Here is a 13261-nt window from a genome sequence, read left to right as displayed (position 1 = left end):
CCGCCCGTAAAGGAAGCTCAACAGCTCCCCCCTCATTACCGCCCGACGTGCGGAGGCATTCGGCCTCCAAAGCCCTCCGTGCCCTCCCTTCCCACACCACCAGGCCAGTCCGTAAAAATGCCCGCGAGACCCCATTCCCTCCACGCCCGCAACCCACCCAGCATCCCAAGGAAAAAAACCCGCGTCTGCCCCGCCTTCCCTACAACGACAATAGCCGCGTCAGTGCCCGACACGCATCTCCGTCGAAAACAAGCCGCCGTCGCTGTTCTTCTGTCTATGGTCTAGAGCAGCAATCACAAGCTAAGGACATCCTAGACCAGAGACAGCGCGAGGCGGAAGAATATCAATCATCCCGCTCCTCCCGCGCGATGCCCGTATCACTAGCCACACTTGTGAAATCACGCCGCAGCAACCTCGCGGACAGTGATAGTGGCAGCCTGCGCACGCCAACAGATAGAAGTCGTGGCAGTGATGCGAAGACCAAGAGCGGCCTGGGGGTTAGCACTACCACCAGCGCCAGCGCTAGTCGGCAAGAGGATGATGGTATCACGGTGATGTTTGGAGGGCTGACGATCGGGTTGTCGAAGGACAGCATGGATGGACGGATCAATGTGCGTTCTGGCGAGGAGGGGGTGTTTGAGCTGAATATTGAGGGCCGCAGCAGGCCGAAGAGATACCTTGTCTTGAATCGGAAATGCTGAGTGACGGTAATGGAGGGATAAGGAAGGGGATTGAGGATCATGCGAGTCGAAGGCTACGACAGAAGAATGAGTCTGATCGGGCAAGAAGGAGGTCGAGTCGGTCTGGATACAGTGGGTGGGAATGTTGGATGCGTAGCGGGCCCCTCTGTTTGATGGATTGTGTTGTAGTGGGTAAGGGTTTTCGAAACGTTTACTCTGGTCATGTTGATTGATGTTCATTTTGTGGACTGGATCTTTAGGGCCTTTTTTTTTTAAAAAAAAAAAAAAAAAAAGAAAAAAGGGAAACTCGTTATGGGAGTCAACTCCCGCCCTCCCCATCCTGGCGTTCTTTTGTGATGTTCGTGGAGAACACACAGTCGTTATGGAAGCAAAGCCAGAGGAAATGTTGTGTTGGGTTTTGGTTTCGCGGCCATTTTCCAAATGTATCCGCCATGCTCCTCTGCCTTCTCCTTCTTGTATTGTTTTGCGATATACCCTTTTAGCATGAACATGAATGCGATTTGAGGTTTTGAACAGAGAAAAATAAAAATAAAAATAAAAAAAATAGAAAACATGTACTTGGGAAATGATTTTTGCTGTCTTTTGCTCTCGTTATGACTTTACTGCTTCCATGATACCCCTCTTTTCTGCACTGCTTCCCTCCATCTTTTCCGTATGTACCTCTACCGTTTGTGCTATTTATCACTGTTGTCCCATCATCTATTCATCATCTCCTCGTCTATTTGTTTCTCATTGTATTATGTTATTTTCCATATCCTCCTGCTGTCCTTTCCACTTCGATTCCCGGTTTCCCCTTTCTTTTATATTCTGCTCGTTTATGTATACTGAATTTTAGTCTTCCCCGTCCTCACTAATTCATTTTTGTTCCTTTTTCTTACTTTTTAATACGTGTACGAGATTGAGTCGTTTTTTTATAATATATTTTTATTTTTATTCTTTTTACTTTTTACGATTTGTACGATGTTCAAATGATTTGCAATGAGTTATGATGTCTCTGTATTTTATCCCGCTCGTCTTCCATCGTCTTTTTGATTTTATTTTATTTTGATTTTATGATTTCCTCTTCTTTCCTCGTCTTTCATCGTTTTCCATGCGAGTTCTGTGTTTCTTTCTTTTAATTGTTGTACAACACTCTCATGCAGAAAGCATTTTTTTTTTAATATATATATTATTTTCATCATCTTACCCCGATTTCATATTCTCGAAATATCCATCCCGGGGTACCCCTTGAAACTCCTCATCCGTTATTTGGTGCTTTCTTATACAGCTGGATGAGAACCGCGAACGATAAAGTTTCACGTTCGCCTCGAGCAAATGAATTTATATCTACGTGAATATTGTGAATATTGATTTACTTTCCCGTATCCCTTCTGTCTCAGAACTTTCCATATTCTCAGCATAGTTTTGGATTTTGCCCCTTACTTCACCCGTTCTGATATTACCCGTCATGTCCTATATTCCCCGCATTGGCTTTTTATTCTCTCCATTTCATCAAACTGCCCTTTCCATCTGCTGTACTCTATCCGTGTTCAACTTTTGACACCGAGCTAGCGAAGTATTTTGTATCTATTTGTCTTCTTTTCCCTCCTGTCTTTTGCGCGTGTAATATAGGCTCAAATCACCTCTTCTCTTCGACAATCACTCTAATACCTTATTATATGCTTGCGATTTGTTGCGACTAATTTGGTTTTCTCTCAATGGTCCTTGGCCAGCTGCTTCAACTTGCTTTTATATTCAGCCACTTTTAGTGTGAATTTTCAAAGTCCTTGCATGAATCCCCGATGAATCGGTTAGCTGAAATACCACAATGTAGCTAACATAGATTATGCACATTTCCAAATTGGCTTCAGCCTTCTTAACATTATACCACCGTTTCTCATAGGCATATTCCATTCCCCTTTTCTGAACCTTCATTAGATGTCAGATATAGTATTCAGTCAGACTCCATTGACATCTCCTTTTATACTTTCTCTAAGCCTGGAGACTTTCTTCCCGCGCGATCCACAACCTTAACCCTCAAAATGTGCGCTAGCTGTATTCAGCCTAGCACAGGGATCCTCCCGCAAAACCACGTTGCCGAATTGCGGTGGCTGACATAAGCATCGTTGTCCCCTGCAACGGCCCCAATGTAAACAAAGCGAAAAAGGGAGGCTGGGGACGGGAATGAGGTCATCCTCAACTACAACAACAACAACAACCACTGCTCGACTTCGGACAACTCCCCAGCCTCAATTAATTTAAAACTGCAGTCTTGGTGAGACGAGCCAGACAAAGTGGAGGCGGGTTGTTTTCTTTTCTTTTTGATCCAATTTTCCGGTTTCCTTATATTGCTGGCTGGATATTATACCTCTCTGCTAAGGGGATTGCCCAAATATCATCACTTCTGACGCAGGCCACACTGTACACACATACCACCGCTCTGTTTACTTCAGCTACATACGTCGATAAGATACCCATCACTCGTTAGCAGGTGAGCCCTTGGTCGTTATTCGGATCGACGCATAGTAACGTCCTCTTACTACGGTATCTAAATGGGTGGAGGAAGAAGGGCTTCTCACTGAGATTGGAGTGCCCTTGCTGATTCACCTCCAGCTAGAGCTGGCTGGGCTCAGCTTTCTTTAATCGGGGTCGAGAAATCAAATTAGACGGGAAGTTAGTGGTTTGAAACGAAGGCTCGTTGAGTGAGTGGTTCCTGTATGTTGTCTTGAACCATCTTCTTGACAAATCTTCCCAGCCTGGGATTTCACATCTTCTTCTCGCAATTTTTTCTTCGAACCTTGATCTCACCTTCTGCCTGATATCAAACTTGCAGCGCCCCCCCCCACCTAAAAATCCCACAGCCATGCCTCCCTTTCTTCCCAAACCCGGAGGTAGCTCTGACTCCATGGAAGACTACATCACCGCTCTCTCAAAACGCAAACTTTCGCACAATTTCCCGATCTCCCAACTTCGCGAACGCACTCTATCCAAGTCGCCTTCGCCCATGGCAGAGCTAGGCCAGACACTCGTTACCCGCGGGGAAAAAGCAGTAGAGCCAAGTCGAGGAATCGTCAACCCAGCCAACATCAACATGCAAGGCCTAATGGCACTCTTTGCCCTTCTAGGCGCCGCTTTCGTGTTGGCTGGTATTTGGTTCTTTTTCTGGGCGAAAAACGGTGGCTTCGTTTGGCGCAAGGGTGACTGGGAAGAGTATAAATCTACCGTGTTACGCCGTAAGGATTCTCACGGTAGAACCCTCAGTGATGTGACTAAGAGCACGGATCTGGGTGGCGGTAGCGTCGTTGGTAGAGGTTACAGCGATTATCATAGCACTGGCGATGGTACCACGACAGTCGACGACTCAACTACTATAACTGGTGAGAAGTTGAAACGCAAAGGGATCAGGGAGACGGCGAAGCAGAAGTTACTGCGCAGGCGGAAGGAGGAGCATTGGGAAGGTGGTGGTGACGAGGACATGCGCGCATACAGACATGAGAAACCGGCACGAGTGGGTGGACTCAACCGCGAACCAGACGGTGAATATCACACTTCAGATTACACGACTTCAAACGGCCACCAGGGCAGCGAGTGGACTCAGAGCCAGACACATAGCCAAATTGGTCCGCTGCCGGATTTCTCACGTGAGCCAGATCGCCACCAGCCGCAGCGCCAACAGCAACGGAACACCTCTGGCTTCTCCTTCACCACCGGGGAGGTTGATACTATCAGCAACGTCACTGAGGAACGTCGCTTGACTGACTCCACTTTCTCTAAGCGCCATAACCGTGACCGCCGCGGTTCTGTAGCCCCTCCATCCCGCCCACGCAGGCCACGGGCAAGTGCTACGCGCTCCCGTCAGTCTAGTCCGCGCAAGCGGGATCGCAGCTCTATGCCGGGTAGCTATGCAGAGCCGCTGGATATGTCGTCTGTGCATAGTTCGGATTATATGTATGAGCAGGTTAGTCTGGGGGAGCCTGATGCGGGGACAGGGACGAAGAGTTATCACCATCCCATTCCTAGTTTGTCGAAGGGGTATCGGCGTGCGGATGGCGGTGGGAGGGGAGGGGGGAGGGGGAGGAGGGATAGTTTGAGCGAGAGTGAGGGGGAGGATGATGATAGTCGGTTGTCTTAGGGATTGAGCTGGGTTGGGTTCTAAAGATTGCCATGTGTTTTTAGTTTTGTTTTCTTGGCTTCGATTATTTTCCTTTCCCTTTTTCGCTTTCATTCATTTGCCTCTTTATGTAGTTATGCATAGCTGACAATGTATGATGGAATTGGATTCTATCGGTATGGACGGGTACGGTACAACGCTATTAATGAGGGATTCTGGTACATATATAGTTGTTTTTCTTTGGCTAAGGCTTCTTGTAGGTTGAAAAATTAATAATGCCCAACTCCTCAGCCCGCTACATCTAGGAGCACCATAACCAGGTGCCTTAATTAAAAAGAAAGAAAAAAAAAAAAAAAGTGTGTGTCTGTCCGTTTGTGGGTAATAGGTATATTCGTCACTGTTCGTCGCTTCAAATACAGGCAAAACACCGCCAACAAGGTGGAGACTCCAACTGAAGTGTGAGATTTGGGAAGCTTTCGTATTTGTATTTCGGTTGGATATATTTTATATTGTTCATGGTAACGCTAGTCCGTGTGAACGTCGCTGGGGAATCAGCAACAGTTTGACTATCACGTAACTATGGGGCGGCGTATCAACTATGGATAAATGCCCCTTGAAGGTATAATGCGTAACTACAAAACAACGTCTATTTGGAAACGCCATCTTTGAAGCCTTCGTAAAAGGGTGCGGTAAACGCTGCGAAAGGTAAAGTGGCGTCTCTTTTCGACGGATGTTTTAGTTATTTTGCAATCTTAACGCACCACTTCATAGAAGTCACAAAAGTGAGCGTACCCCCATATGTTGCCGCCCACCCCAGCAAATCGGCGCGGGATAAGGTTTTCGTGCAAATCGGCACAGGATTAAAGGGGTTCGTGGCGGTGATTTGACGACTGGGATCAGGATGGCAAGAAACTTTCCGTATATATTAGTGTCAGCAGTTGTCATGATGTTTGTTGAACATCATCGCCAACCTCTCGAAATTTTCTGGTATTTCGCAACCTCACCGCCTGCGACTTGAGAAATATTTTGTTCTGATCTGGGGGCTGGTTTAGGCTTACGGGAACCTAAACGTCTAAACGGGGTTAAGATTCATTGGGTGAGGCCAATGAAAACGAGCTTCGATCTTTAAAAATGTTGTTAGTGGCCCAGTGTACGGAGGGAGATAGATTATGGAAGTGCAAAACTGGAAGGATTAAACGTCGGGAGCCCTCAGATATGAAACAGCAAGTTTTTTCCTGATTTCCCTTCTGATTTCTCCCGCGTTCTCTCTTTCTGGTTCCGGTCTGGGTGGAGAGAATTGAATATGGCGATAATGGGATTTTATCCCCTTCCCAAGTTAACTAGCTAGTTAACGACACAGGTCCCGAGTCAGCATCCATGGATGCGAAGTCTTAATGGGAGAGCTATTCATCGGTCGCGGGCCGGCGCGTTGCATGCTTCCTGCACGACCGCAAAACCGCACCGATACAGTTGAACGGTAACTACATTACAACCATTCCTCAAGGGTTGATGACAATTCGGCATTTTCAGTTCTAACTAATGGGTTTCGACGTTGGAAATTCCTTTGCTTGTCGTGAGGCGATGTAGCATCCGGCCCATTTGGAGTAGAATGGAACGGTGATGCGTGCTGGGCGCTGTGCATGCTGTTAGTTAGTTACACGACACGGATTGCCGGCCTTCTCTTGGTCCTTCGGACTTCCCGCGTAGTTAACTAACTTAGTCGCAGGTGAATAAGCGCCCGGGAAAGCCCTGGCCAGGACAAAGGCTGAGGAAGATTGGGGCTTTTGAGCCATTCGATCCCCGGAATAGGTTACGGTCATTATTATGTTATTATCATCCATATTTTTTCCTTGGATATACGCATTCAGAGACGATGATAGCCACTAATACTCAGTTAGCGCCAAGTTTGAAATTTTTGGAAAGAATTTGTGAGATTGGTGGAAATAAATAAACCTTGGAAATGGTACCCGGAATCTTCAGAAATGTGACAGAATTTTTTTGTTGATTCAGCGGTTGATTTTTTTTTACTCGTAATTTTACTCTTTGCTCCCTTATGGGTCGTAGAAGCTATGAAGGACTTACACAGCATCCTTTATAATTACCACAGCGCAGCGACACATGTAATTGGTCAAAGAAAAAAATTTTTTAAAAAAAAAAAAAATTTAAAAAAAAGGCCCACGACAGGATAAAATAGCAGTTTCGTAGCACTCCTTGTGTTGGATTTGTTTTGAGATCAAGGTTGTTTGAGTGCTTCGGCAAGTCGATACGAGATGGAAGCATCGCCAGGGTTAGATGGGTTACCGGGAAGATCTGTTGAGTGGCTTTTCTATAAAGATTAATAAATATTAGTATGTAGTCTATGGGGAATGTATTGCTTTTCTGATCGGTGAATATCGAGGGTTTGCTCATGTTGCCACTGCTAGTCCCTCGCAGTATTGACGGGAACGTTTTGAAAACCATGTCTCCTTTTCTCTGACACGACAAGAGAAAAACCAGGTGTTGGAGTGCCCTGCAGCCACCGCAGGCGTAGCACCCAGCAGCTAGAGTTAGGACGCAGTCAATTTGGCGGTAAATTTGAAGAAGGGTTTAGCAAGATGTGAAATGCGAGATGTGAACTTTGAAACGATTGAAGGGCAACAAACGATCCTCGATGTGATGGATGACGCCCGGAAAAATGTGAAAAAAAGGACCATCATTTCTGAATTGAAAGAAGGGGAACAGCCGCTGAATTCTCAATGGCTTTTGGACAGCGGATCTATCCAGGGGTAATCGTTGTATGGTATGAATTACCAAGCTTTAAAAAGTACAGCGATGGCAGCCAGGACCGTTTTTCAATTCGATAACGACCATCGCCCGGGTCTTCTTCGCATGGGACAGGCCAGATGGCTGACTAAATATGCGGGGAGGATAACTAGCGGAATTCATAGCAGAAAGTTGCGGGAAATTGGGAGAAAGTTAGTCTAATGTTGAAACTGCCGATATTTTTTAAGATTGTAACCAGAACATGTTCACGTAGTTACCAGCATCTGCAAGGACAATTTGGGAACACTGCCCGCAACGTCAGAATAACCGATCTCTTACTAGACAGGTTCCTGTCCCGTAGGTGTCATCGAACGGTTACTAAACAGGCTGGTACAGGGAATTGCAAGCGCCGCGATACAGATGAGGCTTGGGATACGTGTTCGACTATCGACGAGATCGAAACGTTGACCATGATGCCGCCGGCCGGGATTAAACAAAGTTCAGGCAAGGGCCATTTTTATTTGACAAACTCCCCTGTCATCAGGCATATCTGCTTCAGAGGTAGGTATACATGCGTAAGGTATGTTAGCCATCGTGCATGACGATGAAAGAAGGAAACTTCGGGTTTATTTAGCGTCTCCCCATGATTCGTAGGTACGGGGCATATCGATTAGCTGCCAGGGCAGGCCTACACGGGTTCGCATCAATCCAAGAAGGACCAGCACAAACATGCATTCCTGGTGCACTTCCAGTTGAACGAAATTGCGGAGCCGCAATGCCGGCTGGCTTACTTATGGGTCGCATTATTTCTGTTACACTTGGAAATCTGGGTTGAAAAAGAGGCACCTGAGAATTGCCGCATGTTCCTGGAGTTGAAGAATAAGCATATTTGCCTCCACCCCCCTCCTCCTTTCTATCGTATCCCTAGCTGTATAACTAAATTTAGACGCGCGGGTCGGCTAAAAATCATGTCTAGGTATGTATTCGGACTTGGGAGAGATAACGGGTTCTGCAATATTAACAAAGAAATCTGAGGAATAGGCGCCGTGACCAACCTGTAGAGTATGAAGAACAAAAAGAGGAATCTGGTCGAGAACCGTGGGCATCCCGCCAGGGAGGTCCACTGCTGGCTGGGCAAGTCGGAAGGGGGTCGGATGCACTGCACTTTGCCATCCAGTCACCCAATGTTCCAAGAACACTGACGTATTTGACTCTTAATATTCCACAATCCAAGGCATAATCATCGAATATCTAAGTTTAACTGAGACAAATATGCAGAACGTCACATAATGCATATGCCGTTCACGACCATGCCGAGAGGACCCGTTACCACGATGTAGTGGAATCGACTCGGGGACTCAATTTGAATACCCATGACACGCGACAGGTTGGGACATGTAGTCGAGAGAGCAAGCGTATTGAGAATCCGCACCAGAACGTTCGTTATCATCTGTCATCAACACCACACAATCCGCTGCTGCAGGCGGCTTCCCCGTACCCGCCAGATGTTACTCGATATGATAGAGGCCCGAGCAATCCGCAGCCTGGATATTATTCAGAGTATCCCATCCATCCTGAGGATAGCTATAGTTTTCCACCAGCATTCTCTGGCTTGCTTTACCCAGATAACCATCCTCCGGGTTATCATAACCCCTGGCTGCAATATCCAAATGCACACCGGTCAAGTCCATATGTACCAACTTGGGGTACACAATATTACGACCCAATTACTCATGTATCCACATTCCAGGGACATGGCAGAAACGCTGCTCCCAGTTGGAGCAAAACGGAAGAAGGTTTGCACCACCCCATAAACTCATTGGGCACGGATGCCAATACCCATACGGGTGTGTACTAATCAAACTTCCCGTACTTAGGTCTTGACCCCGGATGGAAAATCGGACCAACCGACGCGGGAGTGTCGTTGGGCGAGAGTATGCAATGACCACTGTGCAAACTATTCTGAAAGTGAGAAGCGCTAAAATTTCGAAGGCTTCTGCGTGAGAGAGGGCCCGAGGAGATATTTCAAAACCGGCCAGGTACGTCCCAAAGGCAAAATTGATTCCACCTTGGTTATCTCATTTAAACTAATGTATGTCTTCCGATAGATTTTCTCTCTGTTGTGGCACGAACCAGCGGGTAAAAGGGGGACGACGTTGACTTTACACAACGAACATGTGTATAGCAAGATCCGTCGCATGGTTGTGGTTGCGGAGAAAAAGGACTGCTGCTGGTGTTTGTAAGCGTTGCTTATCCATTTCACTAACTAACTAGTTAGTGAGGGAGGTATTATTTAGCTCAACTCTCGTCCTTAGGGCCATTCGCACATACGGAGGACGTGGTATCAACAAAACATCTCTCGACCACAGAGCCCATGCCATCATCCGTATGCGGGATGGCCCCAGAGAAGATCTCAACAGCAAGACTAGTACAATGATTCAAGATGAATTTATCGTCGTCCCTGAAGAGGGAGAAACCTTGATGGGAGCATCGCTACTGGACTTCGGAAAGGTGTACACGGTGGAGCACAACGTCAAGGTGAAGTCAATTGGCAAATTGACGAATGGATGTATTTCCCTCCTTCTTAAGAACTGGAAAAGGCACTCTATCTCAAAATCCTCGAGACATTCTTATAGTGCATCTCGGTAGCTTCCGGGCGGTATAAGCAGCTACCTAAGTTTCGGAGCTGATTTCCTTTCTCCACCGGGTAAAAATTTCCGATTCTGAAGAAATATAGTGCGCAAACAGTAAACCTGAGGTTTTATACGTTACACTAGTCATTAATGCAGCGCCAATGTTGCGTTGAAAGACCTGGAAATTTAGGATGAATTTCTCCTCAAATCATCCAGGACGCATGCTTTCCCCCCATCCTCTCTTTCATTTCTTGTCTGCACCTCTGAATTTGCTCAATCTCTCTAGATTAAATCATGTGGTGCTTGCCATTGTCCGTTCGTTCTGTTGCTTTGATTTTTGATTCCTTCGAAGATGCCACCAATTAGCTTTCAGGAGTGGTGACAACTCATCCAACAAGCTCAGTCAGTAAGGTTGCAGTTAGTTCATTTACACTCGCCCGTTATGCCACTCTTCTATTTAATCATTTCGGGTATCTATTATTAGCACAAAAGGTAGAATCAGCAATGCTATTTCAAGCGGATCAGCGTAATTAAACTGGAACAAGATAGGTTCAAAGAGTCCAAAAACTAGATGAGTTGATAGCTCGTCGTCTGTTCGATGGTTCAGGTTGTTATACTTACCCGGATTAATAGACGGGCCGAATAGTGCCAAGACTTGTGAAAGTTTCAACTCTTTTTTGAGCCTTAAGATAACTGGATCAAAAAACGGAGCAGACATACAGAATCCAATCTCAGGAACAATTCTTGTCGGCTGCTCGTCATGAAGCGGAAGCTAGATGCCAACAATGTCCCTTCACCTGGAGATCCCGCGGAGAAAAACAACAGCACCCCCAGTTTCGAGAGCTTGAATCTCGATCCCAGGCTTCTCCAAGCCCTCACCGCGCAGAAATTCACTAAACCAACGCTGATCCAGGCAAAGGCCATTCCGCTGGCTCTGGACGGAAAAGATGTATTAGGTGTGTTAGTATATTAACCCGTTGAATCTCAAAAATTGCCTTTCTAAGATCACTGCAGCTCGCGCAAAGACCGGATCCGGAAAAACTGCCGCTTACCTGTTGCCCATCTTGCAGTCAATTCTTCAAAAGCAGACGGTACCGCTTCCTAACCCGATAAGCACGTTGGAAGGGTGGGAACTGACAGCTCAATTAGAATGATCCTACAAACAAGGCCGTCCAGGCTTTAATCCTCGTGCCAACGAGGGAATTGGCAGAACAAGTGCAAAAGGTAGTGGCCTCATTCTGCGCCTTTGCGGGTAAAAATATACGGTCCGCGAATCTTACACAGAAGGTTTCTGACGCTGTACAACGCTCGATCCTTGCCGACCTTCCTGACGTTGTCATCTCCACTCCCGGTCGGGCAGTCGTCAATATTAACAGCTCCGCGCTGTCTCTCGAGCGTTTGGCACATTTAGTCATTGATGAGGCTGATCTCGTTCTTTCATATGGATATGAGCAGGATATGCAGAATCTAGCCAAAGCGGTGCCTCGTGGTGTTCAGACCTTTTTGATGAGTGCGACCTTTTCGTCCGAAGTAGATACGCTGAAAGGTTTATTTTGTCGAAATCCAGTTATTTTGAAGTTGGAGGAAAAGGACGATGAAGGGGCTGGAATAAGCCAATTCGTTGTCAGGTATGGTGTCTATTTGGCGTGGATTATCTTTTCAGACGCACTTTACTAATCGTATCATTAGATGTGCGGAAGATGAGAAATTTCTCTTGACATATGTTATATTTAAACTGCAACTTGTCAAGGGCAAATGCATCATATTTGTTGGAGATGTAGACCGATGCTATCGATTAAAATTATTTCTCGAACAGTTTGGCATCAGAAGTTGCGTACTTAATTCCGAACTGCCGGTGAATTCTCGCATTCACGTCGTGCAGGAATTCAACAAGGGTGTCTACGATATTATAATAGCTGCAGACGATCAGGAAGTTCTAGGTGAACTGCCAAAGAAATCCAAGAAGCCAAACCGAAAATCAGATGAAGCGCCCAAAGGTGCAGGGCAGGAAGATAGCGAAGAAAACTCAGATACCAAGACGTCAAAAGATGGCGCCCAGGATTCAAGCGATGAAGAAGTCCAAGAGCACCCAAGTAAACGACATAAAAAATCCGTAAAGGAGAAGGACTACGGTATCTCCCGCGGCATCGATTTCCAAGATGTTGCCTGCGTCCTCAACTTCGATCTTCCCACCACTGCCAAATCCTACACCCACCGGATCGGCCGCACAGGCCGCGCCGGAAAGACAGGCATGGCCCTCTCCTTCGTCGTCCCTTCTAACCAATTCGGCAAGCACAAACCCACCAGCTTCCCCTCCGCCAAGCGTGACGAAGCAGTGCTAGCCAAAATCACCAAACGACAGGTCAAGGCCGGTCAGGAGGTGAAGCCCTACCACTTCGAAATGAAGCAGGTCGAGGCATTCCGGTACAGAATGTCCGATGCGCTCCGTGCCGTGACCCGTATCGCCGTGCAGGAAGCTCGCGCGCGAGAGATCCGGCAGGAACTTCTCAAGAGCGAGAAGCTCAAGCGCCATTTTGAAGAGAATCCAGAGGAGCTGAGGCAGCTGCGGCATGATGGGGAGTTGCGGGCTGCCCGTGTGCAGGCACATTTGAAACACGTTCCCGATTACTTGATGCCGACGAAGGGGAAAGCCGGTCTTGCCGGTGGTAGTGGCGCCGATGTTGGGTTTGTGGGTTTTAAAAAGACGAATGAGAATCGGATTCGGAAGGCGAGGGAGAGGAATCGGGGCAGGGGAAGGGGAGGGAGAGGGGGGAAGAGTGGAAAGAGGGTTGATCCGTTGAAGACGTTTAATTCCAGCGGGAAGCATTGACCGGGTTGGTTGAGTATACTCGGAGCGAAAATATATACATAGTTGCAGTAATATCATTATTGTGTTTTTTTCTATGTGTGTAGAGGAGTGGTGTGTGTATTCTGGGTAATATACGGAAAGTGCGCAGAAGTGCTTGTGAATGCCCCTTAATGAGTAGTAGCACATAGATAGATATCCGAAATGTATCCAAAAAGTTTATGCAACAACTCCCCACGAGTATTACAAAGTGGAGGTAGCTAGGTATCGTATTAATTCATTACATCAT

At 46.8% G+C, this 13261-nt stretch overlaps 5 protein-coding genes across 5 annotated transcripts in view; 4 read left to right on the top strand and 1 right to left on the bottom strand.

Annotated features, from left to right (window-relative positions):
• The window catches only part of PAAG_11055 (hypothetical protein), a gene marked incomplete at both ends in the record, with an annotated part of 2035 nt that extends 1334 nt beyond the window's left edge, over window positions 1-701 (top strand). The window contains one exon of the mRNA XM_015846765.1: window positions 25-701. Coding sequence (XP_015703569.1) covers window positions 25-701 — 677 coding nt within the window. The remainder of the gene's footprint in view (window positions 1-24) is intronic.
• A 2842-nt stretch (window positions 702-3543) lies between these two features.
• Window positions 3544-4812, top strand: PAAG_00147 (hypothetical protein; the record flags this gene model as incomplete). Its single annotated transcript, XM_002797562.1, has 1 exon — window positions 3544-4812. The coding sequence occupies one exon, from the start codon at window positions 3544-3546 to the stop codon at window positions 4810-4812; it is 1269 nt and encodes a 422-aa protein (XP_002797608.1).
• Window positions 4813-5437: 625 nt separating this feature from the next.
• PAAG_00146 (hypothetical protein) lies at window positions 5438-6611 on the bottom strand (the record flags this gene model as incomplete). Its single annotated transcript, XM_002797561.2, has 6 exons — window positions 5438-5487; window positions 5584-5703; window positions 5763-5855; window positions 6145-6194; window positions 6282-6425; window positions 6508-6611. 6 exons carry the CDS (start codon window positions 6609-6611, stop codon window positions 5438-5440), a joined length of 561 nt encoding a protein of 186 aa, XP_002797607.2.
• A 991-nt stretch (window positions 6612-7602) lies between these two features.
• PAAG_00145 (hypothetical protein) lies at window positions 7603-10182 on the top strand (the record flags this gene model as incomplete). Its single annotated transcript, XM_015843921.1, has 9 exons — window positions 7603-7745; window positions 7808-8094; window positions 8215-8509; window positions 8575-8736; window positions 8812-9329; window positions 9411-9467; window positions 9526-9572; window positions 9642-9772; window positions 9849-10182. The coding sequence occupies 9 exons, from the start codon at window positions 7603-7605 to the stop codon at window positions 10180-10182; spliced, it is 1974 nt and encodes a 657-aa protein (XP_015700256.1).
• A 744-nt stretch (window positions 10183-10926) lies between these two features.
• Window positions 10927-12996, top strand: PAAG_00144 (ATP-dependent RNA helicase DBP9; the record flags this gene model as incomplete). The annotated part of the gene is made up of 4 exons (XM_015843920.1): window positions 10927-11122; window positions 11181-11257; window positions 11316-11794; window positions 11856-12996. The coding sequence occupies 4 exons, from the start codon at window positions 10927-10929 to the stop codon at window positions 12994-12996; spliced, it is 1893 nt and encodes a 630-aa protein (XP_015700255.1).
• Window positions 12997-13261: the final 265 nt, after the last annotated feature.

Source organism: Paracoccidioides lutzii (genome assembly GCF_000150705.2).
Source record: "Paracoccidioides lutzii Pb01 unplaced genomic scaffold supercont2.1, whole genome shotgun sequence".
NCBI classification, from domain to species: domain Eukaryota; kingdom Fungi; phylum Ascomycota; class Eurotiomycetes; order Onygenales; family Ajellomycetaceae; genus Paracoccidioides; species Paracoccidioides lutzii.
The sequence above is the reverse complement of the archived record's forward strand: the minus strand, read 5'-3'. Positions and strand labels throughout refer to the sequence as shown.